Genomic DNA, 20,024 nt, shown 5'->3' with positions numbered 1-20,024 from the left:
ACCGCCTGAGCTCCACCCAGGTGGTGGTGGCCCAGTCCAGAGCTTTACCGGCGAGACGGGAGACTAAAAAGACGATTTTCGCCTGGTCAGTGCGGTCGGTTGGTTGCTAAAAAAAGAACCAACCACTGCAACAAGAACCCCTCACAAAGGCTTGCCTACCGGATACGAACTAGGGGACGAGGTGACCGGGCCGGAAGGACTAGTGGGCTTCAATGAAGCCTGACCGAGCTTCGTGAGCCCCTGAACGCCACCCACTAGTTGGGTGACTTGGTGCAGCTGGACCAGGCTACCAACAGACTCAGACACACTCTGGACAGTGAGCTGCTACTGCCCCAAGAACTGCCCTTGGGCGAGAACAGCATGAGCAGGGTAGGGGAAACGGGGGGAATACAAACAAAACCTACAGGCTGTGCCTGGGGAGACTAAGGGGGAAACATGTGAACCATGCAGAGACTGTGTCCTGAACCTGAACTTCTCGGGCTACCTTGAGGTCCGAAACTAACAATTCTCTGCGAGGAGCTTAGTGTCAAAAAAGCTCATTAAGTACCCCCAGTCTCAGGTGAAACACATTATAAAGACATGATAAACTTAGTAAAACTAGGAACACGTGTGAATACAAATGAACTGAACCAAACACATGAGCATTAACCAAACCACTGAACCGATACAGAGAATCAAACATGAACGGAAACACAAAAGTCCTTAAGGGAGCCTGCGGGCTGCAGCTCGAGTCCACCCCAGGGGAGGGCATGATGACGCAGACCATCAATGTTACTGTTTTCAAATATTTTCAAACATTTTTGCTATGTCACTGTGATTCTGCTCATGTAGTAAAGAGGGAGGGTTAAAAAAGGAGAGGGTGGCACTTTAACTGAGCCTTTCACTATAACATGCCACCTCATGCTGTAATCTCTAGGTCTGCTGATGAGCCAAGAGGGTTATTACACACTTCTGTTACCAAAGAATAGTCCCACCAATGTGCACAGAAGTCCCTGCAGTTACTGAGTAATACACCTAAGTGTGTAAGAAGCCTTGGGGTGTTAAGGGGTTAAAGGCAGGCTGCATGCCCAGATGACAAGCACTTCCTCAATAGCTCTTTTAGTTTCTGTTTCCTTGTTTGTGAGCTGGCAGTGTTTTTGCTCGAACAGCTGAAGAGAAGGTATGTAATCCAGATGTTTAAACGCTATGACACTACTGTACATTCAGGTGTAGCCTTTATTGAACAATATAGCGACTGATGAACGTTTATAAAAGATGTTTTTTCTTGTTCTTATTCGAATGGTCCAGTCCACCTTAAAGGATGCAGCAGTTACAGCGAGGGCTCCGAGCAGGCACCAGCATATAACCACTGCACCATTTAAGGTGGAACAGAAACTCAAAGGCTGCTTTACTGTAAGAGGGTGAAAATGGACCATTAAACAGTTAATATGGTTAATATGGTTATCATAGGTAATATCGCACTGTGTTACAGCATGGCTGAGGCCACTCTTCTAGAACCTGAACTGCAGCAGCTGGAGTGTCACTTCACCTGGGAGCTGAAAAAAGAGGACATAAATATCACTGATGTTCTGAACAGGCTGGAACAGCATGAGGAGTTGGGTCTTGGAGGAAAAGCAGGTCTTGCGCAGACATACAACTCTTTAGCATTTGTGAAGTACCTTCTAGGGTCTCCTACAGCAGGAATTGGCCTCGTGCACAAATCCATGGAGCTCACCAGAGAGTGGCGTGAGGATAAGTGTGACAAGTGGCTCATAGTCACTTATGGGAATCTGGCCTGGCTGCATCACCACATGAAAGCTTACAGCGAGTGTGAAAGCTACCTGCAGAAGCTGCGAGAGATTGGCGAGAAATTCCCAACTGATTCTCCTTCCACGCTCCACCATGAAGTGCTCGGGGAAAAGGCCTGGGCCTTCTTCAAGTTCTCTCGCAAGTACTATGAGAGGGCTGAGGAGTGCTTCAAGAAGGCCCTGGAGCTGGAGCCCAGGGATCCACAGTGGAACACTGGGTATGCCTTTGTGCTCCACCGGACAGAGCTATATGGGTCAGTCTCCAGTCCAGAAAACTCCCCATGTGTTAAACAGCTGCACCAGGCTATAGACGCAGATCCAGAGAATGATGAACTGAAAGCTCTCCTGGCTCTGAGGCTGTGTACGTTTGAGCAGTACGATGAAGCTGAGAGTTTGGTGGAAAAAGCTGTGGAAGGTTCTCCAAGTGCTCCTAATGTCATTCGGCATGTGGGTAAATATTTGAGGACCTATGGATGTGTAGACAGATCCATTTCCCTGCTGAAGAGAGTACTGGAGAGTTCCCCGAACTCCGGCTTCTTACACCATCAGCTAGCACTTTGTTACAGGAAGAAGAAAATCTCTTTGCAGAAAGCTGTACATCAAGAGTCACCTAGCGCTGCAAGCGAGGTTGAGATTCAGAGGCTTCGTCAACAGTGCATCTATCATTTGGAGAAGGCCGCCACACTAAAGAGCTGCTTCATCAATGCTATGATTGAGCTAGCGGTACAGTACGGGGAGGACAACCAGCTTGATCGTGCTGAAGAGATGTTTCAGGGAACTCTGCAGATGGCCAAAGAGAAAAACGAGTTCCTTCAGCAGGTCTACGTCTACTATGGGGAGTTCCAGCAGTACAGAAAGAGGTGCTTTCCCCTGGCCCTCAGCTACTATAAGGAATGTCTGAAGATAGACCATGATTCAGTAGATGGGAAAAGAAGTGCTATCAATCTGACCAAGATAGCTGATAGAAGTTTACTGAGGGACCCCCAAGACGCAAAAGCCTGGGGCATACGAGGATTCGTCTATAAGGAAAAGGGAGAGAACAGAGAGGCCCTTAAGTGCTATGAGAAAGCTCTGCAATTTAATGGCAACGACGAGTACCTCAGTGCTCTGTGTGAACTGAGGCTAACCTTGTAAAAGTAGAGCAAAAAACATTATTATATACGTAATGGTACATTGTCTGCAGACATTATGCCATTAAAAGGGGAATCCCACCATTTTCCCCCAAGTCATTTAGAGGGGTCCGATTTTCACCTGGACAGTCCGGTTTACTTGTTAGTCCCCCCACCCAGAGTACAGTTTGAAGATGGGTGAAGGAAAGTTGGTGATAATTTGAGCAAAAATACATTTTACCACCAGCCGAAGGTGAGCACTACATCCGAGTGATGCTGTAGACCGTGAAATCAGTAACCTGTCTTAGCGTTATCAGATAACCACAGGCCAAGCTTCACCACAACAGAACCAAGTCAAAACACTGTATTAATTAAGAAAATCATCAAAAAAACTTCTGAACTTCTTTTTAGCTTACCTTCACTAATACAGCATCAGCTCCCCTCCTTGGATTATACTGGAGCTGTCGTTCCAGCTACTAAGAACACTGCTGAATGAAATTCATGTTTTTAAAGCTGTTTGGGGAAACGGGGGGAATGTTTAAGACGGAGAAAAGTTGGTCTGAATTGCTGCTGCTTGTTTTAAAGTGAAGGGGTGGATTCTTATTTTGAGAAGGGGCGAGTCTATTAAAATTGTACTTGTTGAAAAGGTGACAACCCTACATGGGGACCGTAGGTCACAGTGTTTGTCTTCTGAGGTTTATGTGTAAAGAAATGTTTTAGTTAACACTCTTTACTTTTCAGTCTATAGTAAAATGGAACTTCTGGCATCAGGCAACATATTCATAAATATGCCATGTAATAATGCTTTTAGAGGTGTTAAAAGCACTGGTTCACTTTATACCATTTTTCTAAATGCTGTATTTGCAGATATTTTGCAAACCTACCAAGATATTTAACTTTAAATTTCCTTATTTTCTAGAAAGGTTTGTGGGACTCTGCACTAAAGTCCAGACACAACTATTACAATGTCGACACTGCCGATACACCAGTTTTACAAAACCTGTAGATTTCAATACCATGATCTCATAACAGGACTCTGGACACTGAGTGTTTTGCTAATACTCTTAATACACTCCATGTGTAAGTGTGACATTTAAGGTCACCTTCAGTTGATGGAAAGGTTCTTTTACCAGTTTAATGGTTCACACTTGCACTTTTCTTTTTTCGTTTTTTATGTAAGCAAAGGTGACATCGTTCAAAGAACCCTTTTGTAGTATCTTTTATTTTTTTAAGACTGTGGAGGTAACGATTTGCTGAAAGCTCAAATGTCCCTGTGCCTGCACTAAGCTAAAAAAGAAACAACCCCCCCACCCCAAAAAAAAAAAAAAAAAAAAAGACTGATTTGATGATATTTTGGCTAAAGGGAAAATTTGGATACCATTTATTTCCTGGTTAAAATAAAAGTCCTTTAAGACAGTAGGGTTTCTGCAGGTATCCTCATTTGTCAAGTCTCTTAAAGGTATTTATGTTGGAGGGTAGCAAAATACTGTATGTGTGTGATGATGGATTATTATGCATGCCTGTAGTGTTTAATGAATCAGATGTTTATATAAAATTTTAACCAATGTGAACTTTATTTAAACAGTAATAAAATCAAATTAAGATGATTCATAGCATCCATCTATCTATCTATCTATCTATCTATCTATCTATCTATCTATCTATCTATCTATCTGTATATTCAATCTCTGTACTGGTCTGCTAAACAACATTGCAAAACAATTAGAATTCATTATCTACTTTACTGTAAAATACCTTTCTGCTTTAATGAAATGCAGAACAGAATACGGTTTGTATTTGGACATGGTTTGAACAGCACTTAATGATGGAACTGACCTTTAGCACTAAACACTGCCCTCTTCTGGCAGTGGAGGTTTCAAGTTGGAATTATCCTAAGACCAGTATCATGTGACTAACCTCTAATCTTTCTCAGCTGCTACAAGAAAATGTATAGCTGATCTCGCATCTACTTAAAAAGGCCCTTTTCGCAAGACGTCAAACGCTGTTCCTCTGATGAGCGTGAAGTCATTGTGCACAGTTCATTAGACAAACAGTAAATCACGAACAAAGCATATTCATCTGTGTAAAAAAAAATTAAACCAAGACTTTTCTACAAAGGTTCGATGCAATATGCACCAGCTCTAACTCCCCTTTTCTGTTTCTAGCTTTTCATTCCAGAGTCAAGAATGAAATGCATGACAGATAAGACAGCTAGACAGAAAAGGCACATTAGCAAACAGACAGTTAAAGTGTGCTGGTGATGCTACAGTTCTCTTTACTACAGTAGTTTACACACCTGATTTTTATTTATTACTTTTTTTACAAAAAAGAAGTGTAGAGAAATAGAAAATACAAACACTAGGTCGGACACTACGAGGTGGATGTGTTAATGATCAGAAGGTCCTTGTTTTTGGTAGTATAAAAGTCTGCCTGTTGGGCTTCACTTGGTTCCAGTGTGGGGTTTTTGCTTCGCCTGTTTCTTTGAACTTTCTGGCAGTGCCGGATAAGGGTGACGGTGCACAGCAGGAGAGCGCTGGAGATGAGGGCGAAGCCGCTCAGGAAGAACGTTGCTGTGTAGGTCCCTGTGGTGTCCACCAACCATCCTGAACAACAAACAAGATCAATCTTATTAGTACAGGTTCGGGCCGAGTTCTTGTGAAAAGCACGTTCAGAAATGATGCACTGATTAATGAGTTCTCTTTTATTTCTAAATATTCTGAGTAAAACATCAGACCTAACATTAAACGCCCACAATGTGAACTGACAAGCAATCAAACTAATATACTGATCACTTAAACTGAAACGTGAGTGAATTTATTATTTACACTTTCAAATCTCCTTATTATCACTTACATTAAGAAAAGTGAAACCCTTTGACTTTCATTTGGAAATGCAGATTAGGAGTAGCACAAATTATTGAAAGATATATTGGAAGTTGTTAAACTGCAAATTGAAAACATTTCAATACTCTTCAATATTTTCAGCTCTTTGTTGAAATGTTGTATTTGTTCTGCATTTTAAAGTTTGTATTCATAAACATAAAGAGTCCACTAAAAAAACAATGTTTTGCTCTTTACTCCAATAATTATTGGGCTTTCAGACAATTAGGAATGTTCTTTTTGAGCATTATATTACTTATGAAAGTGCGATCCAGAAGTATTTAGACATTGACAATTTTGTCAATGTTGCCTCTGTTCAGCACCTTACTGGATTTGATTGTGATTGAAGTGTAGCCTTCAGATTTAATTTAAGGGGGTTAACAAAAATTGCATTAAAGGATCAGTATGTGATTTCAATTCAGTACAAATTTATCGAGTGTTCCTTCAGGGTACACTAGCTCTCCAGTTTGCGTGCTGGGAAAAAGTCAGGTTCGTACTCTGCAGTTGTTCTGTAAATGAGATACAAAAAGTATCTCAGACCGAGAAACGCGACACTATTCCAGCCAATAAGCAACAGGGGTGTTCATTCTCATGATACCAGATACACTCATCTTCCCCTCGTCCTGTACAATAGTCTTTCTCCAGAATCGTGCCCAGAGCCTTTAACCGTTTGAGAATTACAGCAATTTTTACCCAGTCCCTCCATTTTCACAGGTTCTTGGACAAGCAAACAACATTTGGAGGAGTAAACTATGCAACCTAAGGACATTAACAAATACTGAGTTTCCTCACTTAAGATGCTTTGCCAGGCCTTTACTACCTCAGTTGCTGTTTCTTCATGGATCTTTCTGCCTTCATCTTTAAAGTTCAATTGGCAGCCATACATGCCCATGCCTTAATAGTGCCTCCACCATGTTTGACAGATGATGTGGTATTGTTTCTGATCAAGAACCCGTTCTTTTCTTTTTCTCAAGTTAATGTTGGTTTCATCTGTTCCAAAAAATCTTGATTTTGGCCTCTTCTTAAATTTCTGCTTTTTCTCAAATAGGTTTCTTTCTCTGATGATGGCCTCCTTCACTTGTATTGACACTTCATGGGACCACATATGGGGAGTTCTCATGAACAGCTACCAAATTCAACATATGGGATCATCTTCAGACCTTTTAATCTCCTTCATTTGTCTTGACAAAAATCATTAACAGGGCACACCTGGACAGAATGTAAAAATCAATTGTCCAATTACTGAGCCTGGGCAAATGGAGAGACTGTGTAAATAAGGTCTGTAATTGCCAATTGCCAAGGTTCATGAAATACTTCAGTTAAACTCAAAGCTACACTTCAATCACATATATTGAATTCCTCTTTTCACTTCCACTGTGGTGGTCTACCGAGGCAAAAGTATCAAGAGTGTGTTACTGTCCAAATACTAACATTTAGTAAACCTAAATTCAGCCCTAAACTGCACGCACAAAAGTTTAAAAATTAATACACACGTTAAAAAATGGCATGCTGTTTTGTGAATGAGAAATCTCATTCTGACACACTGTAACTCTCCTGATTATCACAAGTGGTGGTACAGTAAGCAGCCACTGGACCGTTTCACAACAAGATTGGGATGAAAGCAGTTACAAAGTGCAACAAATAGAAATGAACTATTAACTTCCACTGATCAACACTGTCAGTCCGGACTAATTTTACTTTAATTATATATCTCGTGTCAGTCACCACGTACACTGATTTTCTGCTCAAACTTATGGCGTAGGGGGGCAAAGTGCAATAGCTGTGGTGGGCCAAGGGCCAAAAATGGAAACACGTCTGTCAAATATTGGTGTTTTGAAGGAACAGTGAAGTAAAAAAAGCTGATCAACCTGAATGTGTACTGTTAACTGCATCTAAATGTGAAATGGGGCTACAGAAAATAAGGTTAATGTTTTAATTTAGTGTCAAACAATAACACTGATTATAAAAAGCACAAATATCTATATTCTATATAGTAAATACTCATAGATAAAGACAGCCATTTAACCTTCTGGAGGGCCAACTCAAACATCCAGCTTTGGCTAGCCCTGCTCTACTCCTGCACATTTGATATTGCATGTCTGTATTTATTAATTATTGATATTTTTGTAACCTTAGTTAACCTCCTGAATCTTCTGTTAAGATGCTGTGTAGTAAAGCAATCCCCAAAGCCTCACCACAAGCACCCCTAGACATAAATGTCCAAGATAATGTGCATATAATAAATCAAAGACTTTCACCTTTTGGCCTCTCTCTGGGTTAAGACGAGCCTTAAAGCAGATACAGTGTGAAGCTGCTTCAACTCACCTCCAATAGGGGGGCTAACCAGGTACGGAATAGCATGGAGGAAGTAAACCACCCCGAGAGCAGAGGAGAGGTATGTTGTCCCCACCACATCTGAGGTCACCACAGGTATAAGGGCCACGTAGGCACCGTCAAAATAGCCGTAGAGCACAGAGAAAGGCACCAGCAGGGCAAATGTACGAAGGAGAGGGATGAGGAAGCAGCAGAGACCCTCCATCCCCACAGCAACCATATAGCAAATGTTTCTGTATTTCTTCAGGCACCTGCAGAGCGAGAGAGAGAAGTGTAATTAATACATTACTTTTAAATGTTATATATGTTTTATATACATTTTTTATAATTATTATTTTATTTTAGTATTTTTTTTTTACGTTACAGGTATTTTGTCAGTATATAATTTGTTTATTATTTTTTATATAATATATGTTGATAGTGACTATGGTAATATATATATATTTTTTTATTTATATTTGGGTAGTTATTTTAATGTATTGACTAACTCTAATCTAACAGATGGGTGCTAAATAGAACCATTTAAAGCCATCTACCAATCCGAAGAAACCAGGCAAATAACTATTTAAGTATCTAAAAGGTTCTTTTGATGGTTCTATATAGCATTACTGCCTTTACTAAAGAACTTTTTGGACTGTAGATTCCCAAATGCATGGTTAGAGATTATTGCCATAGAAAAATCCACAAAAAAGAGCTTTTCATTTTCAAGTATCAACCTTTTACCTTGCAGTGCATGGTTCTTTTACAAAAAACTATGGTTATAAATGAAGCATGTTTTTCTTAATTGTAATATAAACATTTTACACCAATTAAAGCCGTAAGTTCTCTGTCTTATGATTTTCTTAGGTTTATTGTTTATTAACTATATGGAAAACCGTTAACTGGCTGCAAGTTACAAATCTCAGGAATGGGAGCCTGGACTCGTCAGAAGCTCCTGGGGTCATTTAAGGGGTCAAAGGTTTTTCCTAGAACTGTACTTCCAAGCCAAGAGTTATTTGGAAAGCGTAGCTTCATGTGTTTACTATTATCTGCTGCTTTTGACTACTGCTTAATATGTGACTTTGCTAAAAAGTCCAAAGCTGCCTACCTTCTGTCAGTGAGCCAGCCGAACGTGATGTTGCCAACTATGTCGATGACTCCAAGTATGGACATCAGAAAGGCGGCGTTGTGGTGACTGACGCCCACGTCCAGCGCGTAGGGCACGAGGTAAACAAACGGCAGGCTGCAGCCACTGGCCAGGAACAAGAAGGAGCCCGCCAGCACCAGAAAGTCTGGCATGAGCAGGAAATGGTACTCCTGCATGGACTGCAGGCAGCGCTGCTTGCTGTTTCTCTGCTGTTTGCTGGCTTCGAGCTGCTTCTCCTCCACAGAGCTGATGGCTACCAGAGGCTTGGTGCTGTAGCCACATTCAGAGTCCACAGGCAGGGGGCAGGCTTCCTCCTCTTTCAGAGTAATGGGCCGTAACAGCGCTCCACACACACACAGATTGGACACCAGGCCTCCCAGGATGAGGAGGGCCCCTCGCCATGAGTAGTACTCAATGAGCATCTGCACCACGGGGGCCAAGACGAACGTTCCGATACCACTGCCGGACATTGCGATGCCATACGCCAGCGACTTGCGCTCACAGAAATAAACTCCAACCATAGCGATTGCCGGTGTGTAACAGAGGGCAAAGCCCAGCCCTGCCAAAAACGAGAAACATCTGCAGTGAGCAAAAGTTTGGACACCCCTGTTCACATGAGCTGAAAATAAGACTTTATTCACCAGCTTGTTTGCCACTTCACCCTGCTGTGTAAACTATATACGCTACATAACCACCAAATGTTTGTGGACATCCCTCCTACTGAATAGGTTACACTTATTGCGGCAACAGATGTGCAAATGCACACATATAGCTTGTCTAGTCCCTGTAGGGAAGTATTGCCAATAGACTCTCTAGAACAGATTAACATGAACCTATTGTCACCATTCCTAATGTCAGGTTAGGGCTAGACGGGTACAAACCCCACCCAGCATTGAGCTGTGAAGCAGTGGAACTGTGTTCTCTGGAATGATGGTGCTCCACCCAATACAATACTCCCAATACTTGTTTTAATACTCATAGATTTTGGAAGAAACTGTGAATAAGCAGGTGTCCCAATACTTTTGTCCATATAGTGTGTGTGTGTGTGTATATACAGTAAACAAATATTAGAATATATGTTCTTAGTTTTAAAAGACAGGTTGTATTGTTCACTAACTATACATACACTAACTGTCCAAAAGTGTCTAGACACCTGTTTGACCAGTGCTTCTTCTGAAATCAAGGGTGTTAATAGTGAGTTTCTCCTATCTTGCCCCATTATTTCAGGTTGGCCTTTACACCCTATTTTGAAACATTGCAGTGAGGACTTGGTTGTATTCATCGACAGGGGCATTAGTGGTGTTGGATTGGGACTACAATCATTCCAAAAAAGTACTGGATGATGCTTCATCCCTCCAGAAAATGCAATTCCAAATCTCTACAACCAAATGACAGAGGGGCTTTATACCCCTCTAGTTGATGCATAGAATTGGGCATGGTGACCCTTTATATATGGTTACTTCAGAGCATCCCATTCTATTGACGGTGCTTTTCCATGGAGACTTCACAAGCTGTTATCACTGAACGACTGTGTCAGCAATGGTTGCACCCCAAAGTAGATGTTCTGGATATGTTTGGACATGTAATGTAACCTTTATAACAAACATGCTTTACACAAGACTGCCGGAGGGACTTTAGGACTGGTGTCAGAGTGTCGTACCTGTTAATGCCCCCAAAGTGAGGTAGAGGTACTCCAAACTGGTGGCAAATGAGCTGAGCACCAATCCGATAGAGGCCAGAAATCCTCCCAGAATCACTGCCACGCGACACGACAGCTGATTCCCGATCAGGCTGCCCAGTGGAGCTGCAAACCGCAAAATACTTAATACTTAATACTAAAAAATAAATGCTTAAACTGAAACCTTATATCATAACAGTAAACAATTCAATATTTTTTTTATATTCATCACGGTTGCTATGATGATCAGTCACTTCTCACATGAGCCGGCCTTATTATTGTACTGGAAGACACTGCAGGACCTTCGGTTCAACTCTTTGGACTGCTGAGGCCTGGAGCCAGCTGAAGCCTTGCTATCAGTCCCGCGATAAGAAAGTTACCATATCAGCAAATTGCACTATTGGAAGAATTTATGTAACATCAATAGCATTGCTTAAGCCTGTGTTCAGAAATAATTCCCATGTTTCATACTCTGCCAGGCACATCTCGAAACAGCTTTTCCTTAGTCGTGTATGCTGTTAGAAGACTCTCCCTGAACCGCTGGCTGGCGTGACAGCAGATAGCAGTGAGTAGGACAACAACAAATAGGCCTGCTGTTTCAGGTCAAGCTGTTGTGACACTGGCATGTCCTTTCAAGATGTTCGCTGTGTGTTGCTGACTTTCAAGGAGGGGGGGAGGTCGATCCTCCTGCAGACTTCAGCTTTTTTGAGGAGCTCATTAAATTGGGAAACCACAACCAGGCACAGGATTCCATTTCTGGAGCAAAATGATGCAGTTTACCAAAAATATCCATGGTGTGTTTGGATAGAAATGCAGTACAGGCTAATGACTCTACACCAACTGTCAGATTGTTTTTTTTTTTTGTTGTTTTTTTTTTAAAGCTTAGCTTTCATGCTACAGTTTCTAAAAAAAAGGGGGGGGGGTGATTATTTGACTAACGACTAACGCATACTGCTACCACCACCATGCTTAACAGTTGGTACAGTTTTCTTGGGTTTAAATGCCTCACCTTTACTTATCCAAAATACCTCTAGTTGTTGTGGCCAAACGCCTCTATTTGTCTCTCATCTGACTAGAAAACCTCTTCCAAAAGGCTCATTCTTTGTCTTTTTGCCAACTTTAATCGAGCACGAAGGTGCCAATTCTGAAGCAGGGGCGGCGGCCTCTCAGTCCATGGTGAATTGAAACTCTCTTGACTCTAGATAGTGACTGTAGCAGGGCTTGAGTCTTGTTGCTTGGGTTGTTCCTGACCATCCAATCCAATTTCCTTTCAGCCGAGAGTGACAGTTTAGGGCTTCTTTGGCAAAGTGGCTTCACCTTCCATTTTTATTTTGTTTTGGCTTGAATAAACACAGATGATCTTGGCATCTGCAATTATTTCGAAATTGGCTTCAGGAGACTTTTGGACTATGCCATGTCAACTATATGTGGTCTGTAGTCAATCATGATCACTAACAGGACGTTAAGAGCATTTTGGATTTCAGCAACACCGAATTAATAATCTAAGTGGGTGTGTGTATATTTTTGACTTTGTATGTATAATTTTTGCATACTCCGATTAAGCTCATTCATCTTTGTATTTTGGACCCATAATGGAGGACACATACTTCAGAACAAGTTAACAGGAAGTGTACAGTCTGGACATGGTGGCCACACAAAATTACATCTACCTAGATCAGACTGCACCATGAATGGCCAGAGTCAAAGTGTTCCTTTTCAGACAAAAAAAAAATGCATGTTGGCATTCCGACACTGATCAGATTATTTTAGTGTCAAGGAGATTGTAGGTGCTCTATGTTAAAGTGCAGTGCAGTCAATGAGACCCAAATGATCACATACCACAGAGCATGGTGGTGCAGTCTACCAGTGAATGGATCCATGCCGTTCCAGAGTAATCACGTGCAAAATGCATTTGAAATTCAACGAAAAAGATGGAGATGCATCTGGAAGAGATGAAAAACACATATACGTACATATATAGGATGGAAATGAAAGCCACAACGTCCACAAACACTGCAGTGTTGCTGTGTTCTTCATTAAACACGTGTACAGTATTGTGTGATGTGATGAAGTTCTGTTTGTGATATTATTTTCATGCACCTTCACTGCTGCTATTGTAGCTATTATTTTATACTAGGATACATATATCATGTAAAATAAATAAATAAAATAGTAAAATATATAATGTGCAGTGTGTTGCACATGACTTGAACCTGGGGCTGGAGTGGGTTATTGGTTGGTAGCCTGATCTCAAGGAACTAGATATGGTAATATGGACTACTACTCCAATCAGGCCATTAACCAATCTTTTCTCTCCAACGTCCACTTCTTCGAAAAAAAAATAAACTGCTTCTACCTCAGCTGAACCAAACTGAAGCTAAACACACATCAGAAGAGAAAACACTGGCACTATTTTTCTCTGTTTTTTTGTTTTTTTACCAGTAAGACTTGAGAAAGCCAAACCCAGTGAAGCCTTGTCGGACAAGGCCTGAGACCTGAGAGGACACAACTAGAGGATAGCAAATTTATGCAGTCGGCTTCAAATAGGTTCAACAACATCTGAGCACTTTCCGTCCTAACCAAAGCCCAATTTTTACTACACTATATGTCCAAAAGTTTGTGGACACCCCTTCTATTGAATGCCTTCAACTACTTAAAGTTGCACCCATTGCTGACACAGCAACAGCTTGTCTAGTCCCTGTAGAGAAGTACTGGCAATAGAATGGAACTCTTCTAGGCACCAAGCCTAATGGTAGGTATGGGCTAGAGGGGTATAAAAAACCCCAGTATTGAGCTGTGGAGCAGTGTAACGGTGTTCTCTGGAATGAATGTGCTCCACTCAATACTTTTGGGATGAGGTGGGGTGGTGACCATCCGACATCCCGACCTCACTATTGCTCTTTTCGATGAATGTATTCAAATCCTCACAGCAATGCACCACAATCTAGTAGGAAGTCGTACCTGGACAGTAGAGACAGTTACTCCAACAAAAATACCTTTTGGATTTCAGAGGGAACTAAGAATGAGCAGGTGTCCCAATACTTTTGTCCTTATAGTGTACTTATACATAAGAGAACAATTCAAAATTAATGAATACATGACTTATCTGGTGGTATCTGGCACCAAGACATTAGCTGCAGATCCTTTAAGTCCTTTAAGATGTAAGGTGGGACCTCTATGAATTGCATCAATTAGCCTTAGGTGCCCTTGACCCTGTCATTCAGGTTGACCGGTTGTCCTTTCTTGGACAGCTTTTGGTAAGTACTGACCACTGACCACCCCCCCCCCCCCCAAAGATCTTTATATTCGCCCATTTTTCCTGCTTTGAACACAACACCTGTCGACGGTGCTAATGTTATGGCTGAAGGTTGCTTATTGTATCAGACTAATGTACTGTATATAGAGTTTACCAAACTCCCTAAACACACTGGCTAATTTATCCTACATGCAATTCACAGAAATATCACAATATGGTATTCTGCCCATATGGTCCAGCCCTTATTAAGTACTGAGCACTGGACCTAAGCAAATAAGAGGAGACACCTTGGCTTGCAACTCAGCCATTACTGCTGACTAGCTGGACAAGAGGAAGCCCAGTGGGGCTTAGGGGTGGGTGGGTTGGGAAGGAGGTGGGGGAAGCTGTGAAAGGGGTAATGAGGCACAAGCCTCGACCCAGCCTGTCTGCACCTGAACAAACACAGAGAAAGCACCAGGCAGGACAGCAGGGTCAAAACACTCGGAGGGAATATGACAGCCAGTGACTCTCACATGCTCAATCACTGGCCACAGAACACACACGCAAAGCTGGCTAGGGGCCATCGAAGGGAGATATGTACTTCAGTCTGCTGTTCCCTAATCAACCTGAACATGTCGCAGCTCAGAGCCAACCAGGTTGGGGCCATAGGGTTCAAACAACTCTTCAGGGCCTGAACCTCGCCCATCTGTACACTGAAGAACCTGTACAGATGAAGGAAAAAAAACATCCCCACACACACACACACACACACACACACGACTGCTCTTTCACCTCTAAAAGAAAGTTGATTATCGCTACATATCTCTGCTGGAGTCCAGAGGCCCAGATTGACACTGACAGCTTAAAGGATCAGTGCCTTTGTCTCCAAAGGTGAGCGATTGCGTGTCACGACTGTTTTTGAATGTTTCAGGTGCTGTACTCTAAATACACTATGTGGCACTCCTTAAAACTGGGACAGGGAGTAATCATAAACCAAATTTTGCAATATGAAAAACAGTGTGTCGGGTGTGACATGTTGTTCCAAGTTTCCCTTCACCGTCCCTTTACTTCTGACACTTTTCCCTCACTTTTAGATTTCAATATACAGGCAGCTGCTTAAAGTCCTGGTACAATTATGTAATTACAAAACCATCATTAGTGATGGTTCACACAGAATGGAGGAGGAGGAGATAACGCACCGATAAGCAGTCAAAGTCCCTCCACTTACACATGGTGGAAGACAGGCAGCTGAACAGTAGTTATTCATAGTCCTACAATTATTGACTCCACTTACGCAACTAAAACTGTCCTGGTCTTCAAGTAGAACAGTCCATCCGTAGAAATCAAGGGTTCTTTAACCGCTTGAAATGTTACTTAGGGCTTTAATATTCAGTAACGACAATGACTAGACTGCAAACTAGCTGACAACTATGTTTTAAGGTGCCCTAGAATGTCAACCAAAACAGGGCTGGAAAATGGGCCAATTCAAAATCCCCCAAAATGTGCATCTAAAAAAAAAAAAAAATTGTATTTGTCACTGTACAGTGTACACTGTACAGCGAAATGTGTCCTCTGCATTTAACCCATCTGTGGTAGTGAACACACACACACACACACACTAGTGAACTAGGGGCAGTGAGTACACACACACACCCAGAGCACCCGGGGAGCAGAGAGGGGAGCCTTGCTCAAGGGCCCAACAGTGTCAGTTTGCCGAGCCCAGGAATCGAACCCGCAACCCTGTTATCGATAGCCTAAAAAGGCTAAAAGAACCGGCTTATTTGAGGGCTAAAAGATAACCAGCTACGATCTCTACATTGGGAATAATTACAGTGTTAAAACTAAGCTATATACTATTTCTTTTTTCATGAGACCTCTATAAAAGGAAAAATGGCTAATTTCATTCAGAGGCAAATTAAAAGTGGATTGTAAGAGCACATCTGAGTGTTTTGAGTTTTTTTATACTTAGTATTTTAAAGTACTCAGTGTATGCTTTCTGTAATGTAGATACGTACGTGTGTGTGTGTGTGTGTGTGTGTGTGTGAAAGGCATTTGGAAAAGTGTGTAATCCTGGCCAACTGAGGAGTTCTTAAGAGATTCAGCTTTTTAAAGGACCCTCCATTGAAAGGTGGTTCTCTTATTGGCACCTTCATTTTGGAGAGTGTACTAGTCATTAGAAGTGATTTATTACATGTAAAAAGTCCACTATGTCCACTCTGGCCTCCTTGTTTGAAGATTTGTTTACCAGCATGTGAAATGTAATCTGACCTGGAAGGCCGTGACATAAACACTAGAGACCTGTTGTCGCTCAGTGAACCAGTGGATTTGTTTTCAGTAATTCTCGGCGCAGAACAAGTTAAATATAGTGCCTGGCCTCTTTCCAAGACCTCATCTATGTTTTGAACATAATATCACAATATGAAATCTCTAGTAAACTGTAAAGATGTTAACATAAAGCAATGTAACCTTATTTTGTAGCATCAAATCGAAATATTACCATATTGTACAAAATCAAATTGAGAATCTTGCGAATTGTTAATGTTGTGTGAACAGTTCCTGTGTAATATTAAGATTAATAATGAATAATAAGCCTAATAATAATTCCGTGCACAGACAATTGAGTAGTCAACACTACAGTGTTGTGGAAATGACCCCATAAAAAAAAAACACATGGAATGGTCAAAATGCAACGAGTGTGCGACCCAAGCGAGGCTTACCTAGTCACGGCACGTGTGCAGACTGTGACCACAAAACAGCCGGCCACAATCATCCACCCCCAGCCTCCGTCTGGAGGAAGCACTCCTGCCTTCGTCTTCCTTTCCTGAGCCATGGAAGCCGCATCCACCTCCGGGTCTTCTTCCTTGTGCTAAGTAGCAAGTCCCACGGTCACTCCCCACGCACAGCTCCACAAACACCGCCAGGCGCACACAACCGCTTTTCACAGCCTGTCTCCAGCACGCTCTCCAGTCACGGACATCCCTCTGTAGCCGCGCGGACCTGGGCACAAAGACACGTGCAGAAATGAGTGATGAGCTAAAATGATTAACAAGCAGCGGGTCAGGCCTAACCTATAGCATTGGCAAGCTACCCAGTGAAGCCAGGGCATCTTCTCAGCAATTCTCAAGTGCCCTCTGGTCTGGCCTTTTCCCAGCACACGGGCAGCACTAATGATTCACAGCTGGCAGGAGCGAGGCAGCATGCTTCCTCATGACGTGTGACCACCTCAGCCGGGGTGTTTATGAGTCCGGGGGCCATGCTAACTCAGGAGTTACCAGATTAACTCAGGAGCCTGTGGTCTGTCTCCCTGACCCCCTCTCGCCCTGTTGAAAAGCTGAGGCGTGCTTTAACATGCGCTTCCAGGAAGAAACAGTGGGTCACAGTCCCATTAGTGATCTGCTTCTCCTCCGCCATAAACATACACAGGCAAACACATTGATAATCAATTGCAATCATTCTTCCTCATAAACAAAGGGCAGAGTTTTGCATATGCTGCAAGCTCAGCAGAAAACACTCAGTAGTAGGCTGAAGGCTACAAACCTGTGGCTCACTGACTTTGGATTTACATTGACGTTGTATAGGGGTGTAAGACAATATCGCAGTATCAGGTTTAGCTATATTGTACTGAATCTTAAAAACAGTTTTGATTTTTTAATGGAAAGTCAAGATTGGTGTCAGACTGGGGTTCATTTTGTAATGTGTCGACCTTTTTACTCCAATTTTATGCATTTGATGGTGTTTTTTATTTTGTTTCTTCACAAATGTGATATATCGATATATTGCTAACAGTTTCGCAATATATCACAATATATAGAATCGTACCCCCTGTATTGTAATACTGTACTGTATCGCCAGGTTCTTGCCACTACACAGGCCTATGGCTTTGTCATTGGAAAAGCTTTGCATCCCCCTCACTCTCACATCTCTTTCGCGCTCTCTCCCTGCAATGTTCTTGGGACGCCTCACTGCACAGCATGCACATTTTAACGATGCTCATGTTGCAAGGAAGTCAGGGGACTGTGAGAGCCATTCCAAAAGCTCAAGTTTGCATTTCACGAGAGTACTTGAGGATTTTGAGGTATGTTTGGGGGTACTGTCCAGCATCATTTCAGCCTCAGTCACATTTGCTTTCAGAATTTGCTGATGTTTAGTGGGATCCATGTTTCCTTGTACCCGTGCCGTGTTTCCCGTGTCACTGGCTTCCATACAACTCCAAAAGTATAAGAGATACACCAGGTGTTTTACCTTCATTAGTCCAAAGCTGTTATTTGATTGAAAGATCTGGCTTTGACCTCACAGCACCGTGATCTGCTTAGAGGAGTCCATGGTTGTTGAGTGTTAGTTCGAAGAGATTTTGAAGGATTTCGAAGGTCCAGGGACTGTGAGGGCCATGGCAAACCCTTCTAAGATTTGAGTTATGGAGCATTATCCTGCTTTAGAAGCCATTTTCTGTTCATCTTCAGCTTTTTTTTTTAGTCAGTATTATGTTTGTTTCCAGAATTTGCTGGAATTGAATGGAATATTCTTCCCTCTACTAGTAAAATGTTTGGCTCAATGGCCTTATGCGCTGCCACTATGGCCCAGCACAGGCGCCTGTCAGCTGGTGGGGCAGAGCAAGGGACCTGGCGCTTTCCTCCGAGCATGTCGGCTGACCGGCAATGTGGACAAGAGGCGGTGACTGGAATTCGCAGGTATCCCTCCTAGCGCCTGGAGCGTTGCTAGTACTAGGGCGAGTTACAAACGGGTGGCTTAACTGGCAGTACTAAATCAAGTACTCAGTACTCAGTACTAATCTTCTTGCAGACCTCCTCAGCTCTGATCCCCTTTGTTTTCAGGTCTTTAGACAGTTGTTTAGAGGAGCCCATATTACGTTTCGAAATTAGATTCGGCTGACAGTTCCTAATCAGAACTGGAGACATGCTTCGGGACTGATTTGCTCATTTAAAAAAATATATTTTGCAATACTTGGACTTGAACAGGACACACTGTTGAGATGTTGATTTGATTTATTTACTTGAGGACAAAGAAACGTGCATCAGGATTTGCTGAAAATAGTGTTTTATGTTTGATTAGCCACCGATTTCTTAGTATTCACAACCGTTCAGACTTTCCAGACTTCGGCTCCGTCCTCCTATAACTTAATAACAACTCCAAACATTAATACAACGAAAACTATAATGAGTAATAACAACCACAACCAGTCACACACAACTCTCGAGGTTGGGTCGGACATCTGGGAATCTTACTTGCTGCTTGTGAAACCTCCATATACGCCAAACTACTTTCTATGCTCTCCTCCTTTGTTCACCAGGTCAGATATTTCTGCTTAGGCTTGGGCAGTTATAAGGAATGTAACATGCATGTCTGAAACCTCCATCTGACATCCATCCTGAATCTGGTCACATGCAGGGACTTGTAGTGCACTGCTGTGGGTAACATGCAATGCTCAATACACCCTGCAGAGGTTAAAGAAGAGAGAAGAAAAGCCCTAAGAGCCAGTAATTACTGCTGGGCCTCTTAGTATGTATGGTATGCAGTCATGTATAGCATGGATTCATGCAACTGACTAGAAAAACACACCCAGGAGAATCTGGCTTTAGGTTTTTTTTTTTGTGTGTGTGTGTGTTGGGGGGGGTGTCTGTTTATAGCACTGCTGTACAGTAGAGCAGCACGTGTTTTTATTCTTGGGGGTCTGCAGCTAAAGTTAATCATTACTTCTGGCTATCAGTGGGTTTTTAATGTGATATAAACTGCAGGGCGTTGATCATGTATTAGCACACTGTTTCCACTGTATTACATATCAAATATGAATAAATTATGCTAATAAACGCACAGCCAAGCGTCAGATACAGAAACAGCAGCAGCACAAAACGTGGGAC

General features: G+C 42.3%; 2 protein-coding genes across 2 annotated transcripts; one reads left to right on the top strand and one right to left on the bottom strand.

Moving 5' to 3' along the window:
- Positions 1–1,097: 1,097 nt before the first annotated feature.
- Positions 1,098–4,494, top strand: LOC140543773 (interferon-induced protein with tetratricopeptide repeats 5-like). Its single transcript, XM_072666999.1, has 2 exons — positions 1,098–1,159; positions 1,472–4,494. Exon 2 carries the CDS (start codon positions 1,473–1,475, stop codon positions 2,919–2,921), a length of 1,449 nt encoding a protein of 482 aa, XP_072523100.1. The 5' UTR covers positions 1,098–1,159; position 1,472; the 3' UTR covers positions 2,922–4,494.
- Positions 4,441–17,199, bottom strand: slc16a12b (solute carrier family 16 member 12b). The gene is made up of 6 exons (XM_072667000.1): positions 16,866–17,199; positions 12,753–12,856; positions 10,896–11,039; positions 9,197–9,794; positions 8,101–8,360; positions 4,441–5,499 (listed from the first exon to the last, which is right to left on the bottom strand). The coding sequence occupies exons 1-6, from the start codon at positions 16,976–16,978 to the stop codon at positions 5,267–5,269; spliced, it is 1,452 nt and encodes a 483-aa protein (XP_072523101.1). The 5' UTR covers positions 16,979–17,199; the 3' UTR covers positions 4,441–5,266.
- Between the last annotated feature and the right edge of the window lie 2,825 nt (positions 17,200–20,024).

The sequence above is a fragment of the Salminus brasiliensis genome, chromosome 22 (assembly GCF_030463535.1).
Source record: "Salminus brasiliensis chromosome 22, fSalBra1.hap2, whole genome shotgun sequence".
NCBI classification, from domain to species: domain Eukaryota; kingdom Metazoa; phylum Chordata; class Actinopteri; order Characiformes; family Bryconidae; genus Salminus; species Salminus brasiliensis.
This window is presented reverse-complemented; position numbering and strand designations above follow the sequence as displayed.